Raw genomic sequence first — 20,607 nt, 5'->3', positions numbered from 1 at the left:
CCTAACCAAAAAAAAAAAAAAAAAAAAAAAAAAAAAAAAAAAAAAAAAGAGAGAGAGAGAGAGAGAGAAATGAGATATTCTGAGGACATAGATTAACTTTTCAAAATGCTAGATTTTTAAAAGATGTGGTCCTACCCAAGCGTTATTAAAGCTAAACCCATGACCTACCACTGTTCATTTAAATCCTGCACTGCTATAGTGTCTAAAAACTCAAATATTGAGAAAATTAAAGTTTAATACTAAAATGTTCCTTTAAATATTCTGCCTTGCAGTTCCCTGGTGGCTCAGGGGGTTAAGGACCTGATGTTGCACTGCTGTGGCACAGGTTCATCCTTGGTCTGGGAACTTCCCCACATGCAATGGGCACACAGCCAAAAACAAATAAATAAAATGAAATTTATATTAAAAAAAGAATTCTGCCTTAAGACTTTCTTCCTCAAGATGGCAAACTGAAGGGGCATGAATCAAAACAAAAAATGTTTGAAAATTCAAATGTTTTTATTAGCATCATTTTCAACTTTTTAAACTGGCTACCTCGCTCTCCCTTTTAAGCCTAGTATATCCAATATTGCTTTATTAAACTGTGCATATATTGTAAAGTCAAGTCTGCTTGGTCTAGGCCACAACGTAACAGATTACAGTTACAGACGAGTGAAGAAACATAAATCCACCTCAGTCAGAATATAGTATGATTATGTCAAGCCTCAATTAATATCAATATACCAATGGGATGACTAATCTAATAATTAGAAAAGTATACTTGTTTCAGGTACTTGTGAGTCTTTTCCGCACACTTACGACAAGGCTTTTTCTAAAATTTTATGATAGGACTATATGGTTTTTCCAAAAAGATATATGAAAGATACTCTTCCAGTATGTTAGTCAAAACAAAGCCTAAAGCACCTCTGTGTACTTCATATAGTAAAGTCACTTATTGTGAATTTAAACATAAAGTCAAATTATCTTTTGCCTTAATATTCCTGTGGTAGTTAGTATTTACACAGTAACTTGAACAAGTGGTTTTTACAGGGCAAAATGGATATAAAGTATCTCATGGTCTTTGCAACTGATATTTCCCCAAATGCTAGCATTATATACTCTGAACAAGCATGCCACTTCAGAAATATTAATGTTCAACTTGCTGGTTTTAATCTCCAAGAACAGTGAGTCTATTTCCCTGTAAAAGTTGTACCAACATGAAAAATTTTGCATTCTCCCAAATGTATCATCAACAGGTAAAAATTCATCTAGGCAAAATGGTATTTATGCTTTCATTTTATTGTTTTTAAGAATTAAACTGCCACCTCAGTAGTCTTAAGAGCAATGTAATGAAACATACATACAAATTAGACTTATGTCCATCATATAGCTTCAAAGGCTTCCCTGAAATAAGGCTGGGATTCACATCTTTTTCCTTAAGGAAAGAAACACTAACAGTAATTTTGTTATCTTCCTACCCACCCACCCTCATTCAAACAATAACTGGATGAATTCAAGTCTAACACCATTTTAAAAAATTGTCTGCTACAACACATTCATCTCATCTGCCTCCCTGCATAACACATATTCCTTAAACCTAAATGAAAATAAAACATTTTGAAAAGCCTACAAGAATTCTCTTAACATGTGGAATTTATCATGATGTTAATTTTTTTTTTGTCCAACACACAGGCTAAGTGGCTTTATACCACATTCAACTCTAGTAAATTTCAATTAGAATAGGAGAGCGCTTCATAAAGTTGAGAAGCTCTCAAGTGAATCTGGCTATTTCCTAGTATATGTAATAAAAAATGGTACTGGATTTTCAGTGATAATATTTTAACAGCTCCTAAAAAGGGCCATGAAAGGGAATCAAGTTTGCACCAGCCCAAGTACCTACAGTCATATGATGAAGCACTCACCATTTCATACTATTTCACTCCCATGCTTCTAGTAACAATTTCTCACTAGAAAGATTGCATTAACACCAGACTCTCAAATAGCTAGGTGTGAAAAATCATATACTTTCACTTAAAAAAAATTTATTAGATATTTTCAGCTGGTCAAGGTTGAAAGGGCCATTTATATTATTTCTAACTTCAGCTCTAAGTTCATAGATGACTTTGCATCTGATTATCCAAGATGAGAAATTGTTTTGCCTGCTTCTGACAGAATTAAATGGTAAATTTAATGGTAAATTAGCAATCAGCTCACCCCTTGTCAAAAAGAAATGTTCTAAATTTATACACTACAAACTATTTAATAAATGGTATCTGCAAACTACATATTTCATGTTTATATTACGCACCATTTTGGGGGGGAGAGAATACTTCACAGGGGTTTCTTCAAAGGATATATAACCATACCCTAAGAATGTTAATTTATACATATGAGTTCTGTATAAACTGTAAGTGGTCATCTTAGCTGGACTGTAACAAGCCCCTATAATGCAAAAGCTGACTCTGAAGGCACCTTATAAAGCACTGAAATTCACAATTTAGACAGTAACTTTCTCTTCTCCAATAGAAAATCATCTGGTAGTCTTCACTGCTGACTCCGTGCTAAAATGTTCCAAATTTTAGACTGCTTAACCAATAAAAGAAATAGGAAAAAAAATTAATAGTTTTAAAATGTCAAGTTAGAGAAAAAACCTTTTATCACACAGCAATGAAACCTGAGCAACGCAAGTCTGTGATTACAAGAACGTCCTTCATTGATACAGTATTCAAATTCCTCGACAGCATTCAAATGATAGTTTAAAACTCCATAGACAAGGACCCACTTAAGCACAGGATCAAACTCTACCATGAAACGAGGAATTACATAAAGCCTATTCAGCCCTAAATACTTAAAGACAATGAGTAGAGAGAACGCACTTCATCTAAAAACACCATTTAAACAGTCTACAAAATAATGTTACTTAAGATTAATAAGTGTGGTGCATCATGTGATTCCAACCACTCAGTAAAAAGCATTAATGAGTAACAGCATCCCCCAACAGCTTGGAGCCTGTAGAGTTGGTTACTTTGGCCATATCTTTCCAAATAATTAGCAATGCCTTTTAATATTCCAAAATAGGAAGTTCCTGTTGTGACTCAGAGGTAACAAACCCGACTAGTATCCGTGAGGACTCGGGTTCGATCCCTGGACCCCGCTCAGTGGGTTGAGGATCCGGCACCGCCGAGTGAGCTGTGGTATAGGTTGCAGATGCAGCTCGGATCCTTCATTGCTGTGGCTATGACGTAGGCCAGCAGCTGCAGCTCTGACGTGACCCCCTAGCCTTGGAACTCCCAGATGCCCCGGGTGTGGCTCTTAAAAAAACAAATATATCTTAGTTCTGGAATTCCAATGTATTCTGGTGCTACTGAGGCTGCCTGAAAAGGAAAAGGCATCCAAGTGAAGTGCATTATAAACTTAATATACCTCAAAATATCAGTGCCTAAAATGTGAAATAATTTTCTACCATTTAACAGTCTGCCTTACAGTAAATTCTAATAGATTTTTACTTTTAGGATTTTATTTTAACTTTGGGAAATTAGTGGTAAAACATGGTTTAAAAAACAGTATGTGGCTGCACTTAAATTCACATAAAAATAGCATTTTTACAACCATATTGAAATTTAATCCTTTTACACAGGTTAACAAAATGTATCACAAGAAAAACTAAACATTGGGTTTAACAAAAGCAATACTTCTGAAAGTGGAACGAAGAAAAAATTTTTTCAAATTTGTTACAAATGGTCACCTCTGGGTCAATTTACCACACTAGGGCAACAAAGTTGTTAAAATATAGCTGTGCTCAACGGAACCACTTATCTGCACTACAGTATAGTACTTGATATGAATCCTAAGGTCAAGATTTGAAACCATTTTAAGAGACAAGACCCTAAGTGTTTTACAGCCACCTCAGCAAGAGGTGCTTTTCCTTCCCCAGTCAAAACTCAATTAAAAGATTGACTATACATATACATAAGTTTTGTTTCCTCATCATATCTTCAGTTCAAAATACTATTATCATTGGTAATACGGTCTATATCTTGTCTGATCTGGATGATGTGGTCCCGGAAGTGGGGTTTGAGAAGGCGGACCCTGCATTCGTGGAGGAGGAGGTGGCCCTCTTGGTGCAGGCCATATACCAGGACTCATTCCCCCTGGTTGTGTAAATGGAGGGCTCAGCGTTCCTTGATCTTCAGTGAACTGGGGTAAAGAGTTAGGATTATAATGGTGAGGAGGGGGTGCAGTTACAGGCGGACCACCATGTTGAGGTGGGGGAGGTCCTGGAGGAGGATGATTCATATAAGGTGGCATCTGGGCAATAATATGTCCAGGGGGAGGGGTTATTGGTGGTGGAGCAGAGGTCATTGGTGGAGGTGGAGCTTGGCTATAGACCAAGTGAGGAGTACCTGCGGCCTGGGGAGGATGTGGCATTGGATGGCTTATTGGTGGTGGAGGAGGTGGGGGTGGTGCATAATGTTGCTGTGGAGGCATAATATGATGAGGGTGAGATACCACTGGTTGACCCTGATATTCAGGATGATGGTGAGCAGGTGCTGGGGCAGGAGGTGGAGGTTCTCTAGCACCTGAATTTGAGTCATCCTGAATAGGGACAGTTATTAAATTGCTGTGTTTTCTTGTTGAAATACGAAAGGTTTCCTGACTGACCGAACGAGGAGGAGGTGGAGCCATGGACAATTCTGCTGGAGGAGCACGAATATCCTCGTGGGGCTGATTATAGTGCTCGTGGGGCACGTGTTGCAAAGGAGGTGGTGGCATCATGATGTGCTGCTTTGGCGGAATATGGCTCATGTGGTGCTTGTCTGGCGGCATTATAAAACGATCAGGGATTTCGGCTGGTGGTGGGGCAATAGGAGGATGAACATTTTCAAGTGAAGCCCGGGTAACAGGTTTTCCAGCTCTCATATGGCGGTGGTTGATATGAGCCTGTAAGTCTCTCTGAGACAAGTATGTTCTCTTGCACCCTTGAACAATGCTACACATGAAGAGAGAACCTCGTGTACACTGTTCAATTCGCTGCACAGGATCGCTACAGCTAAATTAGAAGGGGAAAAAAGTTTGATTTACTAAAAACAGACTATAAAAATAACACACTTAATTTCAAAGACATGGCCACTTTAAAAGCTATGTTACGAAAAATATTACAAAAGTTCACAATAAGAAGTTATAGTTACTGTAAGTGAACCTTTCATCCTTTCCACTTTGGTGTCTGCTATTAAGCATCAGCATTTCTGTCAACGTCCTAACTTCGACAACAAGAAAAAATTCAAAGTGTTTATCCAACAGAGTATGTTTTAAGAAAAGATCTTATTCTTTCCAAGACCTAGAATTAATCTTATTTCCTCAAACAATTCTGTGCTTTGCATCCATCTGCAAAAAAAGTGCAGGAAGGGCAAACCAAAGGATCTGTCACAATCATGGAATTCAAACTTGCTGACTAGTATTTTCTAAGCGAATACTAAGTGAAAGATTCTGTGTGGAAGATGCTATAAGGACTACAACAGTAAGATCATCCTAATCATCAAGGTTCTTAACACCAACGATTTAAATTCAAACCTTGAATACCAAGAGTCCCTTAAAGAGGGGGACTTTCTGAACTGTCTGACAAATTTACTACCTCAAAGTATTAAACACTCCTGCTTCTCTAAATTGTAACCACTAAACTCAATATTTTCTTAATGAATCAGGGTTAAATTGTAAGTCTTCTTCATTCACTATTTTTAATCTATTCTTGTCATTACAGTCTTCTTGATATAGTGGAAAGAGGACTGAACCAGGAACCAGAACTGGGATGTAGTATTTCTCGGCTGTGAACTTGGAGAAATCATTTAAACTTTGTTTCTTTATCTGTAAAATGGGGTTAAAACATCTACTCTACCTAACCAGAAAGGTTTTTATATCTTCTTTGTCCTACTTAAAAGAGTATCTTTGGGAGTTCTCTTGTGGCACAGCAGGTTAAGGATCTGGCTTTGTCACCACAGCAGCTTGGGTCACTGCTGTGGCACAGGTTCGATCCCTGGCTTGGGAACTTCCACACGCCACAGGCAAGGCGAAATAAAAAAAAAATTTTAATTAAAAAAAGGAGAGACAGTATCCTTAGTATCAAAACATGAAAATGACAGTACTTAATGCCTAGTTAAGCACTATACATGTATAAGCTATTATTACTGAATATGTCTGTCAGGTCACATGACACCATAATAAATGGTGCTATATTCTTAATTTTGAGTGCTATTTCTCCTTCCTTGTTGTAGGCTGGTTCTGCTTGATACTAGTAGGCTTTCCTTTAGTTGCCATTTGGCACACTCGTCATTTTTTGCTTCTAATTTGCTATAAGCTCTGAAATAGCACCACACTAACAGGATGTAAGGCACTTCTGGGTGATTCTTAAAAGCATTAGTATATAATATTTACATTAATTTGGACTGCCATTTCTTCACTTCCTAGCCTACATCTGTTAATCCAGGTAGGCTTATGTTCTAATACACTTTAAGACCAACCAGTAAGGTGCTTACTGGAATTATACTCAGTATCTTGAAAACTAAATTTCCTATTAAATATTAATACTAGAACATTTATATGAAAGAAAAAACGTTTTGATGTCCTCTACACAGCATTTTAAACATCCAAATTCCTTTATTCCAGTGAAGCAATCAAATTTACTATACAATCTAAAGTAGATGCACACCACGCTGGGAAATTAGGCATTAGAGAAAATGAGGCAAACAATGAATATGTGCTTGTAATGTCATGACTTCTGAAGCATAATTCTAGGGAGGAAATTTTTTGGTTTTTTTTTTTTTAGGGCTGTAGGACCGCAGCATATGGAAGTTCCTAGGCTAGGGTCCAATCACAGCTGCAGCCACTGGCCTATACCACAGCCACAGCAACACCAGATCCAAGCCACATCTGCAACCTATACCACAGCTCATGGCAATGCCAGATCCTCAACCTATGTAGCTCAGCCAGGGACTGAACCTGCATCCTCATGGATGCTAGTTAAGATTCATTTCCGCTGAGCCACGACGGGAGCTCCTAGGGAGGAAATATTTTTAAACTCTCACTACAAATTCTATAATCTGTGATTCTGACAGGCTAATACAGATATGCCAAGAAAATTAGTTGTCAGTGGTTTGCCAATGAATCATCCATTCTCTTTCAGTCATGCCAATGTTTCTATACTACAAAAGAAAATTACTCCTTACAAGTGTCCATAGCTTTGTTATCAACTAACACTACGACCCTTGGGATAGGTTCTGACATAGGTTATAGGGAATCTAGGAAGCCTATAGTTGCTCTAAGTTCCCTCAAAGCTTTTCTCAAGCCTTCTATCAGCACTTCTGAATTGATGTAAAAATTCAGTTTATTCCGGATCCTTCAAGACCATCCCAAAAAAGATTACTACCAACCAGCACTTCCAGATCTTTATAATCTGTCTGAGTCTATGCCATGATGGTATTCTACGATATAGCCAAAACATAATCAGCTTTGAAGGTAATAAGTAATAAAAGCTTATACTTACACAGCATTTACTACGTGGTAGATACTATATATGTATTAACTCATTTAATTCTAATAATAATAATCCAGGGAGGTAAGTACTATTATTAGCTCCATTTTACAAATGAAGAAAGCCTAGGCCACACAGCTAATAAATGACAAAGTAGGGATCTGAACTCAGGAATTCTAATTCCAGAGTTTTTACTCTCAATTATTACATGATACTACATCTCTATTGTGCCATTAAAACAAGAAAATAACTATTTTTGGTTTATAATGCTAACTTCGTGATGGCAAATATACTTTTATTTTGACCAATTTGAATTGATTGATAATAGCTAATTAGTCCTATCCTAGGGAGAAAGCTAAGGTCAACTCCAGGCTCACAAAAATGATCTGCTATGTCCACACATCTGATATCCTTCCACTGGTTTATATCACACCCTGATCTTTAATCTATATTACAAATCATTACATCGCAAACTTTATTATTTAAATATTTAATGATGATCTTACCCTGGACACATCTTATCCCCCTTTTTTTCATGTAAAATAGCACAGTCATAGCAAAAAACATGCTTGCATGGAATCTGTAAACAGAAACATATTACAGTTAAGCATACTAGAACAAATAAAAATATTTCCACAAAAAATAACAGCAGCATAGTGATCTGAGAAGAAAGTTGCTAAGAAGGCACCTGAGAACTGTTTCTTACAATGAACATTTATTAAGTACTAAATATATGAAAACAACAATTAAGAGAGTGTGATGAAAACTTTGGCCCTTTCCCCAATAAACGTACACATGCACATTTGCTTACACATTCATGGTCCCTACAGGTTAAAAAGCTCCTGAGGAATACTGTAGAATGTCATAGTGAATCCTGTATCTCCTGAAAGTATTCCAAAGCAGTAAAAGAACAAGTATCTTCTACATTTAATATACATAGCATTCTTCCCTGGTAGTCTTAAGTTAATGAATTTAACAAATCTCTAAAAACAAATCAGAAGGACAGAGTAAAATGATGTTACACCATTTAAAAACTCACAGCCCATTACTGCTACTTAGTTATGTTATGGACCAAAGCAACAGTCCATAATCCATGCCCTCTACCATCACAGATACAACACAGAATTCAATTTTTTTTCCCAACACAAATATAAAACTATCTTTTTCTTAAGGGAGGATATGTCAAAATAACTATAAAGTTACCAACAGGGCTGTATTTTTTTCTAATGATTAGAATTCAATTCTCAGAAACCATCAAAAATTCTATAAATTCAGTTTTACATTGAAGATTATAGTCTTCAGAAATGAATAACTGATTTTATTCTATTAAGCAAGAAAAAAAATTTCCCCAATAAACTAGAATAAATGTAGACTAACAGATTTCAAACAGTCCAAAGAAATTATCTGGCTTTCAATTAGCTTCCTTAACTAATTATTTTACAAGCAATTCAAGAATTTGTCAAGATAATTATATTAAATACTTATTATCCCCAAATTTCCCATAGCTATTTTATACTTATTTAAAATATTACAAATTTAAACATTAAACAATGATAAACTTAGCTACTTAAATTTCAGGATCCTACCTCTACACAAATATTTACACTTAAAAAAATAGAATTTAGTTTTACTTACCATTCGCCCATAGATTTTAATAGGCAATCCACATTTATCACAGAAATGAACTGGTGTATCATCCTTTTCACCCAAGATGTTTATCTGTTGAAATGATATAATTACATTTTTGTTAAGCATTTCTGAAAGTTCTATCTATAATTTACTCAACTGACTGGTTAGCATTTTATAAAAGTTATTAAAACAATTTTGAAAGGAAGGGGTCCTGGACTAATCCCTACGTATGCCATGTTAGTTGGGCCACCATCAGTTTGGTGCTTGTTGATTTTACCTGACTTTACTGAAAATTACTTCAGATAATTTTTGGAAACAGTGGAAACAGGGCATTAATAAACAAGTTCTATGTGGGCACTGAAAGACATAACTATAATAAAAGTATTTTAAATATATTATTGTTTTAATAAAATTTTTTATTTTTAGTTATACCTGAAAGTCCCAAAAAAGGTGTCCTGGAAATCTTCGCTGATTTCCAAACAGTTCACCCCCTTTACAGTCATACCGTTCTTCTTCATTATAATCAAATCCTTCTGAGAAAAGAAAATGTTTTCTATTAACTTTTGATATCTCAAACTTCATTTTGTAAGTACATGTACATGGCAAAATGGGACTGTTCACTAACACGTTTCAAAGTTCTTCTAAGAACAAGATAATCAAGACTGGTTTAAAACATGAGCTAGAAATGATCTTGGTACAAACAGTCCAGTTCTCACAAATGAGAATATTGCAGTACTAGAGACCAAAATTCCTCATAGAGATCAATGGCAGAGCTAGGAACAGATACTCCCATTCAAGTGCTCTTATTAATTCACCAGACTGTTTCTAGTAGAAAACTACTAATTATCATCATCGTGATTGTTAGACAAATGAAGATATTGCTTGCCATTTATTCTGATCTATCTACAAAAGTGACATCATGCTGCAGGAAACTGATTATTACTACCAAAGGATTAATGAAAACAAAAAATTCTGCAGATTTTCTTCTTATGACTTGGTAAATTAGGTATCCTCTTCTTCAGGTTTAAACTGAACCTGATTTTAGAACCATCAACATATTCATACATCATTCTTTCAATAAAAACTTCTCCCTGGTTAATCACCCAAAGAGAAGTTATATTACATCTACTTACTAGTATCCTCCCCTACACTGTGTCTATCAGTATCAGTAAATTTAAAACAATATGAAGAACAAATGGGCTCAATTTCTCTGACCTAATGAAAAAGTTGATGGTAATCCTCTCATCTTATACAGAAGAACAGAAAAAAGCAGCAGTCTGATGGGGATCCTAGGTAGAATCCAATTACCTAAAGTAAAGCTGAGAAGACAAATCTATCCTTCCAAGCTGCCAGGCTTCTCTCCATTCTTTTGGCCCTGGAACTTGTAAAGAGAGTAGCCAGAGCACACAAGCTTTAACTTACCCACATTGGCTACATTACAGCATATGCGTACAGAGACAGAGACACCAACAGGGACAGGCACACACTCATAGAGTCATACAGATCCAAGAATTTTCTGAAGCTCAGACAGACATTCCAGCATACTGCTATCTAATTACCTCCAACACAAATGTAGAGTTTAAAGAGCATTCAATTTTTTTTTTAATTGTAGTTGATTTACAGTGTTGTGTTAGTTTCAGGTGTACAGCACAGTGATTCAGTTATACATATATAAGGATATATATTTTTCATTCTTTCCCTTACAGGTAATTATAAAATACTGAGTATAATTCCTTGTGCTATACAGGTCTTTGCTGGTGATCTATTTTGTATATAGTAGTGTGCATGTCTTAATTCCAGCCTCCTAATTTATCCCTCTCCCACCCCTTCCCCCCCTTTGGTAACCATAAGCTTGTTTTCTATGTTCAAAGAATGTTCTTATAAATTACATCTGAGCGGCCCTGGGCTCATACAGGGCCCCTTTATACCTTATAAAAGCTGGCATTATCTAAAACTCAAAATAGGGAAAGTCAATTTTTCTACTCACCTTAAACTCAGGAAAATTACTGAGCAGAACAATAGCCAAGAAAATCAGAAGCACATTATCATGTTTCACAGTTGTTCAACCTGTACGCCCATCATTAAGATTTCAGCTACTGATGCTCTATCAACAACCTAGGGTACCACTCTTTGGCCTTTTTGTTTTTTAGATAATTTTTTAAAACTACACAATAGGAATTCTCAATATGGCGCAAGCAGGGTAAAGATCTGGAGTTGTTAGGAGCTCCTGTTGTAGCACAGGAGAAACTGAATCCGACTAGTAACCAAGAGTTTGAGGGTTTGATCCCTGGCCTCGCTCAGTGGGTTAAGGATCCGGCGTTGGTGTGAGCTGTGGTATAAATCGCAGATGAGGCTCAGATCCTGTGTTGCTGTGGCTGTGGTACAGGCCGGCAGTTGTAGCTCTGGCTGGACCCCTGGCCTGGAAACTCCCATATGCCAAGTGTGTGGCCCTATCTGGAGTTGTCACTGCAGCAGCTTGGGTCACTGCTGTGGGTCAGGTTTGATCCCTGGCCCAGGAACTTCCACATACCATGGACACAGCAAAAAAAAAAAAAACAACAACAACAACAACAAAAAACCCTACAGAAAAATGGACAAATAAATTCTTGCGTAATCATAACACAATACAAAAAAGCTAAAATCCCCTTCATCCTTTTCTTTTGAGGTATCCATCCCTTCATGCCCTCCCAACTCCAAGCCCACATCCCTTTTTTGTTTGTTTGTGTGTTGGTCATGCTGAGGGGCATGTGGAAGTTTCAGGGATTGAACCCCAACCACAGCAGCAACAAAAGCCACTGCAGTGACAATGCTGGATTCTTTTTATTCATTTATTTTTTGCCATTTCTTGGGCCACTCCCGCAGCATATGGAGGTTCCCAGGCTAGGGGTCGAACCAGAGCTGTAGCCACTGGCCTACACCAGAGCCACAGCAACACGGGATCTAGGACAAGTCTGCAACCCACACCACAGCTCACGGCAACACCAGATCCCTAACCCACTGAGCAAGGCCAGGGATCGAACCCACAACCTCATGGTTCCTAGTCAGATTCGTTAATCACTGAGCCATGATGGGAACTCCACAATGCTGGATTCTTAACCCACTGCACCACAAGAGAAATCCATTTTTTTTTTTTCCTGTTTTTGGTTGTTTTTTTTCTTTTTTTTCCTCATGTTTGGCCGCTTCCCCAGCAAATGGAAGTCCCCAGGTCAGGGGTCAAATCCGAGCCACATCTGTAACCTACACCAACAGCTGCAGCAACGCTGGATTTGTAAAACACTGTGCCAGGCCAGGGATTGAACCAGCAATGCCACAGAGACAAACCGGATCATTAGGCCAATGCGCCACTTCCCTTTGTTTTAATAATCAAATACATATCCATAAAAGTTTCAGAACAGGGATCAGCAAAATTTTTTGGCCTGAAGGCCAGATAAGTAAATATTTTAGGCTATGTAGACCACACTTGCAATTACAGTGTGAAAGCAGCCCAGACAGTATTTAAATGAATGGGCAAGGTTGTTTCCAATAAAACTTTATTTACAAAAAACAGGGCTAGATTTGGCTTATAGCCATAGTTTTCTGAACCTGTCCTAAAAGGTAAGATGAGAAAACTGTTTTGATACTCATGTAATAAGGGAAAGACCCTTTTAAGGGTGACATAAAACTCAAAAATCACAGCAGAAAAGACTGGATATCTGATCATACAGAATCATCAAGCTTCTTTACATATATAAAACTCAAAAGACAAATGGGGAATATACATATGACAAAAAGCCAATTTTATTAATTTACAAAGACCTCATAAAAATCAAGAGAAGGACAAATAGAAAAAAAAATGGGAAAAGGATATAAACAGGTAGATCCTAGTCAAAATAAATGACCAATATTATGGAAAGATATACAACCCACACTCATAACTAAAGAAATGTATATCAGAACACAAATTTCTAAAGGTTAATAGTACCAATCTTGGTGTGAGTATAAGCTGATATAGTTTTTCAAAAGTCATTTGACAGTATCTGTCCAATTCGAAAATGCACAAATTCTAAAATCCACCAAGTTCTAAAATGCCCAAATTCATGCAAAGATTAAATTCTACACAATATACATACTAAGCTATATGTACAAGGATATTTACTACAAAATTATTGCTAAGAGCAAAAAAAATTAGAAAAATGTTAAAAAATAGTATATCCATAAATGAAATAAAACTATTTTCTCAAATGAGCTACATCTGAATGTACCAAGAAGGCAAAATCTCACAGGCATTTTACATGAAAAACGGGCAATTATACACATACACTATAACTACATGTATACATACTTATACATAACTAAGTATGAAAAAGTCATACCGGAGACTATTTGGGGGAAGAAGAATTAAGAGGAGAGGACAACTTTACTTTTCTTTTTTGGTTGCCCTGTGGCATATGCAAGTTCCTGGGCCAGGGATCAGATCTAAGCCACAGCTGCAGCTCAGTGCCAGATCCTTTAATCCACTGTGCAGGACCAGGGATAGAACCTGAGTCCTCGTGCTGCAGAGATGCCACCAATCCCACTGCACCACAGCAGGAACTCCAAATTTTACTTTTAAAAAAAAAAAATTTATTTTTTATTTTTATTTTTTGCTTTTTAGGGCCTCGCCTAGGCATATGGAAGTTCCCAGGCCAGGGGTCCAATGGGAGCTACAGCTGACAGCCTACACCACAGCTGCAGCAATGCCAGATCCAAGTCGAGTCTGTGATCTACACCACAGCTCACGGCAATGCCAGATCCTTAACCCAATGAGCGAAGCCAGGGATCAAACCCACATCCTCATGGATTCTTGTCAGGTTCATTAACCGCTGAACCATGACAGGAATGCCCCAAATTATACTTTTAATATCACATTTCCTGCAATGTTGTTTAGATTTTTTTAAAACAATAAGCAGCATTACTTTCAACAACAAAAGAAAATAAACCAAAAATATTTATAAAGGGAAATATAAAATATGCCAAAATTGAGAAGTCAAAACGACTGTAGAAGGAAGAGCACATGTAAGATTTAAAATAAAGTGGCTATACATAAATAAAAATCACATGGCTTATCTGGTGGATTCAGATATAACGGAAAGACTTTGGGACCTGTTAGTTTAAACAAATTACCTTCATCACCAGGTGGAGCCTTTGCAGGCATCCTGTTTATAGTCCTTGGAGTTCGAGGTGAAGCTTTGGCTTTGTTCCCTTGTTTGGAGATGAGCTTTATAGGAATTCGTCTTCGTACATCAAGACCACCCAACGATCCAGAACTATTAGTGCCTTGTAACTCATTGTCTATGTTAGGAAAAAAAGTTGTAATTTCTTTTAGTTTATCTTTTTGAAGATTATCCTGCCACAGGTATTAAAGCAACACAACCAACATTATTAGGGGTTGAATATTCCGTGTCTCAAAAAGCACTGCTTTAAGTTTTATTATCCAAAGTAGAGAAAATAAGTACTTGAACTTAAATAGTGTTTAAAATCAGAACCCAGGAGTTCCCGTCGTGGCTCAGTGGTTAACGAATCTGAGTAGGAACCATGTGGTTGCAGGTTCCATCCCTGGCCTTGCTCAGTGGGTGAAGGATCTGGCATTGCCATGAGCTGTGGTGTAGGTCGCAGACACAGCTCAGATCCCGAGTTGCTGTGGCTCTGGCGTAGTAGGCCAGCAGCTGTAGCTCCTATTGGACCCCTAGCCTGGGAACGTCCACATGCCTCGGGAGTGGCCCAAGAAATGGCAAAAAGACAAAAAAAAAAAAAAAAAAGTGGACAAAAACACCTTGCACATAACTCTAGAGGTTTACAGAAACATAAAACCCTTAATGAGCCTGACTTAAGAACCTCTGTGTTGGAACTATAAGAGGTTTTTTTAAAAGAAGAAAAAGTAAAGTAAAAGGAAGAACAAAAAGAAAAAAACCATCACTATCTCCATCAAGCATGCAAATTTACTCAATAAATTTAGTAATCTGCATCTACATCACAACAATCAATAAAACTGGAAACAGAGAATACTGACAATGGTAAAATTAAGTAATGCACTGAAAATGATGTCAATTAGGGAAATGAATATTCTTTTAAGTGTAAAATGTTTTCTAAAAAGCATTCAGGAATATATAGGAAAAATTAGTACACCATTTAGTAGCAGAAACATACAATAATGTATTTGTGCTGTAACGTTTCTTGACGTACACATGTGACTGTGTTATTCTTAGCATTGTAATGGAAAATTAGAGTTTAGGAAGATGCAAGGTTTCTTTACTTCAACTAGGGACACTTTGTAAGTTCCTGCCTGTTATTTGGCTTATGAAATAAATTAACTCATATCCCATAAGTAACAGGAACATTATTTTATAAAACTGACTCCATTTCAAGATTAAAGCCACCTGTTTTCAAATCCATGACACAATATTACAAACCAGAAAATATTCACCTTTACCTACTAATCAGAAAAGGAAATGCCCTAAAGCAGGAAATTCAAATAGAATGTTTAACAACAGCAATGTTTTAAACATGACAATTAATGATAAGGCTGTGTAACTGTCACTGGAGGAGATAGCACAATGGAGAATGATAGCCAAACTTGTCCACATTAAGTTCAATACAGCCAAATTTGGAAGCAGCAACCTAATTAGTACTAATGAACTCCAAGGGTACTAGAATTACAAACACATGATAAACTCCCATCAACTTGCACTTTCTCAACAACATACACAACAAAATTTAAAACCAGTCCTTAATTATTAAATATCTTTCAGTCTACTTTCTATTATTACTTTCATAATAGCTAATCTTCAAAAAAAGAAAAAAGAAAATCACAGAAAAGGGATTACATGTATAGCTAAAATCCTAAGTTAGGATAAATTCAAACTGATCAACTGTCAACATTTCACGAAATCCATTAACAAGCCAAATAATGTATTTCATCTGCTTTCACTCTAGTTGCTTACATAAAAACACCTACATCAATAGAAGAGAGAAAAGACAAATGACAATTTTTTTCCCTCAAAAAAGTATTCTTGATTTCCCAATAAACTAAAAAAAAGCAAGCTGTTGTAGACAGTTCAATTGTTGCCTTTACGACATTAAAAGGACTTTTAACAGTTTTACTTCAATGAATGATCGAAATACCAATACTTCATTACTACAGGTGCTTTTCACACCACCCTAGACACTTGAGGTCACTACTGTGCCTTGCTCAGCCTGCTGCCCTTTAACACCTTGCAGCCTGCCTCACTTTGCATGTTCATAAGCAAAGTACAGCATTTAATAGTGACATCATTCTGAGTTTGTCTGGGGGTTTTATTGAGAATCAGAACATGTAGAACAATTTCCTTTTGAATATGCCAAGTGAAAACATAAAGCCTTAACAAAAGCCCTTGGATATTACAGAGAATGAGAATTAAGGATACAACTGGTCATTTAAAGTGAAATTCACTTTACAAGGCATTAACACTTTTACATATGTTTTTTAAAGATTTTTGTTTATAATTTTATCTTGAAATAAAGAAACCAAAAATATTTTTACAAAATTTAGGTCACATTTACAACTAAGTGCAAATTCTAAGAAAAGCCAAAGAATGAATCAAGTGTTAATTAGGAGTTTTGGGGAGTAATTTTTTTTGACAAAATTCTATTAGCCCGCCACAGAATAACCTTCATCTTATGATTGACTTATTCAGCATCATCACAAAACCAGTCATTTTTGCATAACATGCATCAATTTCCCCAGGTGGCTTCATCAATTTCCCATGGTGCTTCTTAATCCTTTGCTTTAGGATCATCCTTTTGAGATGCCTATCCTGTTATAATGTTTTCAATTAACTAACTAACTGCTATTTCCTCACTTGCCCAAGATTTTGTGATTCAAGGAATTATCAAATTCACATACAAATTTCATGAAAACCTGAATCTTTTGTAAGGTTTGTAATCACAATCAATGTACAGCATCTGATACTATTTCCTGATATGAAACACCAAGGACACTGCCTTATAACAAAATTAAGTAAAAGAAAAGAAGCTGGTGTTAAGTGGCAGAAATATCTGAGCAGGAACTTTCTAAGTAGTCAGCTCATTAGTGAATATGTTCATGTTAAGATGACTTTTATTTTCTTGGGCAAACTTTTAATTTAGAGAACTGGGGTAATAAATACTCAGATACACACCTACCCATATTATATTTTCCTAACATAACATCCTCTGAACTGTGGAAGGTGCCTGACTGCCCATTTCAGTCTAAGCTCAAATGAGAAAAATCTTGCTATTGTGGCATGTCTGCTACTCCAAGACCAAGATCCCAGAGTTTTGATTCTATAAAATTTTCAAACACTAGAGTTCCATAGAGTCTGGTTCTAGGTCCTCTTCTCTTCTGTATTCCTGTTCCTGAAGTGATCTTATCCATCCCCATGCCTTAAAATAACAGCTATGCGGTACTAAATCCCCAACTTTCTCTCACCTCTACTTAACATCTTGTATGTCTCAATACACATCTGGTACTCTGTTTTCCAGTAATGGGCACTACCTAACTATTCAAAACAGAAACCAAGGCATGTCTCCTTTCTCTTACATACCTCCAAAGAAATCCACCAGTGCATGTTTTAGTTCTACCACTAAAAGATTTACTGCATCTGCCCACTCTTCTTTTCACTAAACCAAGCCTCCCTTTTGGTGTACTGCACTCACCCCCTAAGTTTTCTATTTTCTTTTCTTGCCTCCTTCTCTTACACCATTCTCCAGAGAACCTATTATGTTTTTACAAAGAGATTGTTACCCCTCTATTTCTGTTCAGTGGCTTCATACTGCACTTAAAATTCAAGTGTTTACCATGGACTTCAAAGTCTTTCACCATCTCACTCCTGCCTTCCTTTCCAATCTCGTCTTGGCGTTCCTTCCCTCTTGCTAACTAAGGTGCAGCTGATTGTTCTTTCCTACATTTTCCCACCTCAGAGTCTTACTTTCGGTAAATTCTTTCCACCTGATTTATTCCATGAGGGATTCTTCTCGTCCATCAGATTTCAGCTTACAAATGTTACTTTTCCAAAAAGATCTTTCCTGACTCTCCCTGGAGCTTCCTCCTAGTAGTCTTTACCATGGCACCCATTTATTTTCTTTAAAGCAATCATAATCTGTAAATATTTAAGTTTTGGGTTTTTTTTTTTAAAACTTATTATGTCTTTCCCAACAGTACCTAACCTCAAAAAGAACATAGACTCAGTGTATCTTGTTTACCATTCCATCTTCAGGCCTTGAAGAGTGTGTGTAAGATACACGTACAAAATTAAGTAGGTAGCTGATGACAGAGGACATCCCGACTAATAGTTAATACTGGAAAAAGCCTTCTCTAAGCCTAGATATAACCATACGGAGCAGTGTCTAACTCCAAAGGTACTCATTCAATATCCAAAAAACACAAGGAAGCAAAAGCCAAAAGACACACAACAAAGAGTGGAGCCATTCTTACTTGGAGAAAAGGATGAGAGTATCTTGATTTTAAGCTCAAGATTGATGGTTAAGGACCACAGCCGAAGAGCGGGGCACGCTTTTGGCTTAAGCAGAAAAGCTGCTCCCGGTATGATTCCGAAAACCATATCCGACTCCCTTCTCCCACCTCTAGTCCATGAAAGACCAAGCGGTGACCACCGCAGCACCCGCCCAAAGCTGACTGAGACAGCAGGAAGTCTCCAATCCACTCTCGCGCAACGACTCCCAGTTCAATGAGGCTTCCCCGACTCCGAGATTGGAATCTACCCGCCAGTCCCCATAACGTAGGGCACGGCACCCAGAATGAGGAAAAAAAGAGCCGGCGCTCTCTCCTCCCCGCGTGGCCTGCGCCGCCCGCTGTCCCAGCTCGGAGCTTAGCAGAAACAGAAAAGGAACGGCTGTTGCCGGCACTGAGGCTGTAGGTACCACACCGGAGGGTAGGCCGGGAAGTAGCAGGCCCTGGCCGGACACGGAAAAGGGTCTGTGAGATTTCTTTTTCCCCGCGACACCTCAGTGCTGTGGGGCGAGCGTAACCCCTCTATGCCGGCTGGGCGACCAGTCCCAGGCCGGCCAAGGGGGCATGGAACCGGGACCCCCACTGCCTCCGCCTCCTTACCAGTGTGATCCATGATTCGGCTCGCGGGGCACAGTGGGAGCGGAAGTCAACGGCGCCGGAGTCGCAGGGAGCGCGTGCGCGCTACCTTCCGGAGCCCGAGAGGCGGAAGTGCGACCAGCTCGCCCAGGCTGGGGCCCTTAAAGACGTCTTCCTCTCTCCTTGGCTAGCCGACTCCGGTGAGAGAGTCAGGCATAGTTCAGGCAGAGCGAGAGAGAAAGAGCGAGTACGCGAAAGGCTACACTGTCGAGACTGCTAAAGCTTCCTCTCATGTGCTTCAAGAGGGAGTAGCCTTTAACTGTGGAATGGAGACCGACCGGAACCTAGGAGGAGGGGAGCAGCAGTAGCCACAGAACTAAGCTCGCGGCAGGTAAAGCGGCCGCCCGCTCCGCAGAGCTTTGCCTTCTGGGATATGTAGTGCGCCGCGACACTGGAGCCGGCCGGGCCCACTGCGCAGGCTCGGCCGTTAGGCTGGCCCCACCCCGGCGGGCGGAGTAACGGTTTGGAATCCCCCTGAGTCCGCGAGCGGAGGTCTCCTCCCCCACGGCCAGGAAAACTGTAAACACGAGCTCTGCGCAAGGCGTTCTCCAGTGGGAGGATGCCCGGGGGAAGGTGGAGCTGTGTGAGGCTCTCAGCAAAGCAAGAAAGGCTCTATGCTTACTGTCTACATTTTGCTTTGTCGTGAAGAACTGCAGAGATCCACGCAGAGCTGACTTGAGTATCAGCCCTGATTCCCACCCATTTCTAACGCTTGATGAGCATTCATTTTCTAGGCAGAACGCTTGTGGGGCTAGGATCCCTCCGAACATCCCGCCTAAGGACTGGATGCAGGGCCAGCTGGAGGGCAGGTGCCATGCAGCCGCTTCTTGTTAGAGGAAAGCGGGGACTCAAGTGCATGGTGGAGCTGAGGGTGAGGAGAGCATGTTAGGGCTGGCCGTAGGGGAGAGGTGAAAGAGGAAAGGCTTAAATGAGGAAGAGATAGCAGCATGGGCAGTACCTAGTTCCAGTTCTTGGTCCCGGGGGTTCGTGGTTGCTGCCGCTTTCATCGTCCTCAGCTGAAACAAAAGGCAGGTGCCCAAGAGGGATTCCTGAGGGCCTTCAGTTGGGTCTCCACTTCCAGGCCCTGGCGCATCTGTGTTCACTCCCTTCTCCACCCTTTCACACTTGACGGTCTTGGATGAGTAGAAAGGAGTGCAATTAGTGGAAAACACAAGCTGGGAGTCCAGGGATTTGGGTTCTATTCTTGTTGTCTCTGGGTGACGACAGCATTACCTCGTGTTATTCAGGCTTTCAATGCCAGAGTTCCTAGATCAGAGATTATCGTATTGATCTTTTAGAGAAGTACTTTTGATCTCATGGAGACAGCAGTGAG

General features: G+C 38.7%; 1 protein-coding gene across 4 annotated transcripts; it reads right to left on the bottom strand.

Annotated features, from left to right (window-relative positions):
- CBLL1 (Cbl proto-oncogene like 1) lies at window positions 1,258-19,612 on the bottom strand. 4 transcript variants are annotated; one of them, XM_003357515.4, is made up of 6 exons: window positions 19,239-19,612; window positions 14,276-14,443; window positions 9,566-9,666; window positions 9,140-9,223; window positions 8,011-8,084; window positions 1,258-5,029 (listed from the first exon to the last, which is right to left on the bottom strand). In XM_003357515.4, the coding sequence occupies exons 1-6, from the start codon at window positions 19,249-19,251 to the stop codon at window positions 3,994-3,996; spliced, it is 1,476 nt and encodes a 491-aa protein (XP_003357563.2). In that variant the 5' UTR covers window positions 19,252-19,612; the 3' UTR covers window positions 1,258-3,993. The 4 variants fall into 4 exon arrangements, with proteins under 4 accessions (XP_003357563.2, XP_020919179.1, XP_020919178.1 ...); XM_021063520.1 differs by having other exon boundaries at window positions 9,566-9,663; window positions 19,239-19,483; XM_021063519.1 differs by lacking the exon at window positions 19,239-19,612 and adding an exon at window positions 18,603-19,230 and having other exon boundaries at window positions 9,566-9,663.

The sequence above is a fragment of the Sus scrofa genome, chromosome 9, assembly GCF_000003025.6.
Source record: "Sus scrofa isolate TJ Tabasco breed Duroc chromosome 9, Sscrofa11.1, whole genome shotgun sequence".
NCBI lineage: Eukaryota > Metazoa > Chordata > Mammalia > Artiodactyla > Suidae > Sus > Sus scrofa.
Note: the sequence above shows the minus strand (reverse complement) of the source record. Positions and strands in the feature narration are given on the sequence as shown.

Coding starts and splice junctions, on each gene's coding strand:
- CBLL1 (XM_021063518.1), bottom strand. CDS start 18,729: ATGGTTTTCGGAATCATACCGGGAGCAGCTTTTCTGCTTAAGCCAAAA. Junction 14,444..18,602: donor ACTCTCATCCTTTTCTCCAA/GTAAGAATGGCT, acceptor TTCCTAACATAG/ACAATGAGTTACAAGGCACT. Junction 9,667..14,275: donor GGCTCCACCTGGTGATGAAG/GTAATTTGTTTA, acceptor TTCTTTTCTCAG/AAGGATTTGATTATAATGAA.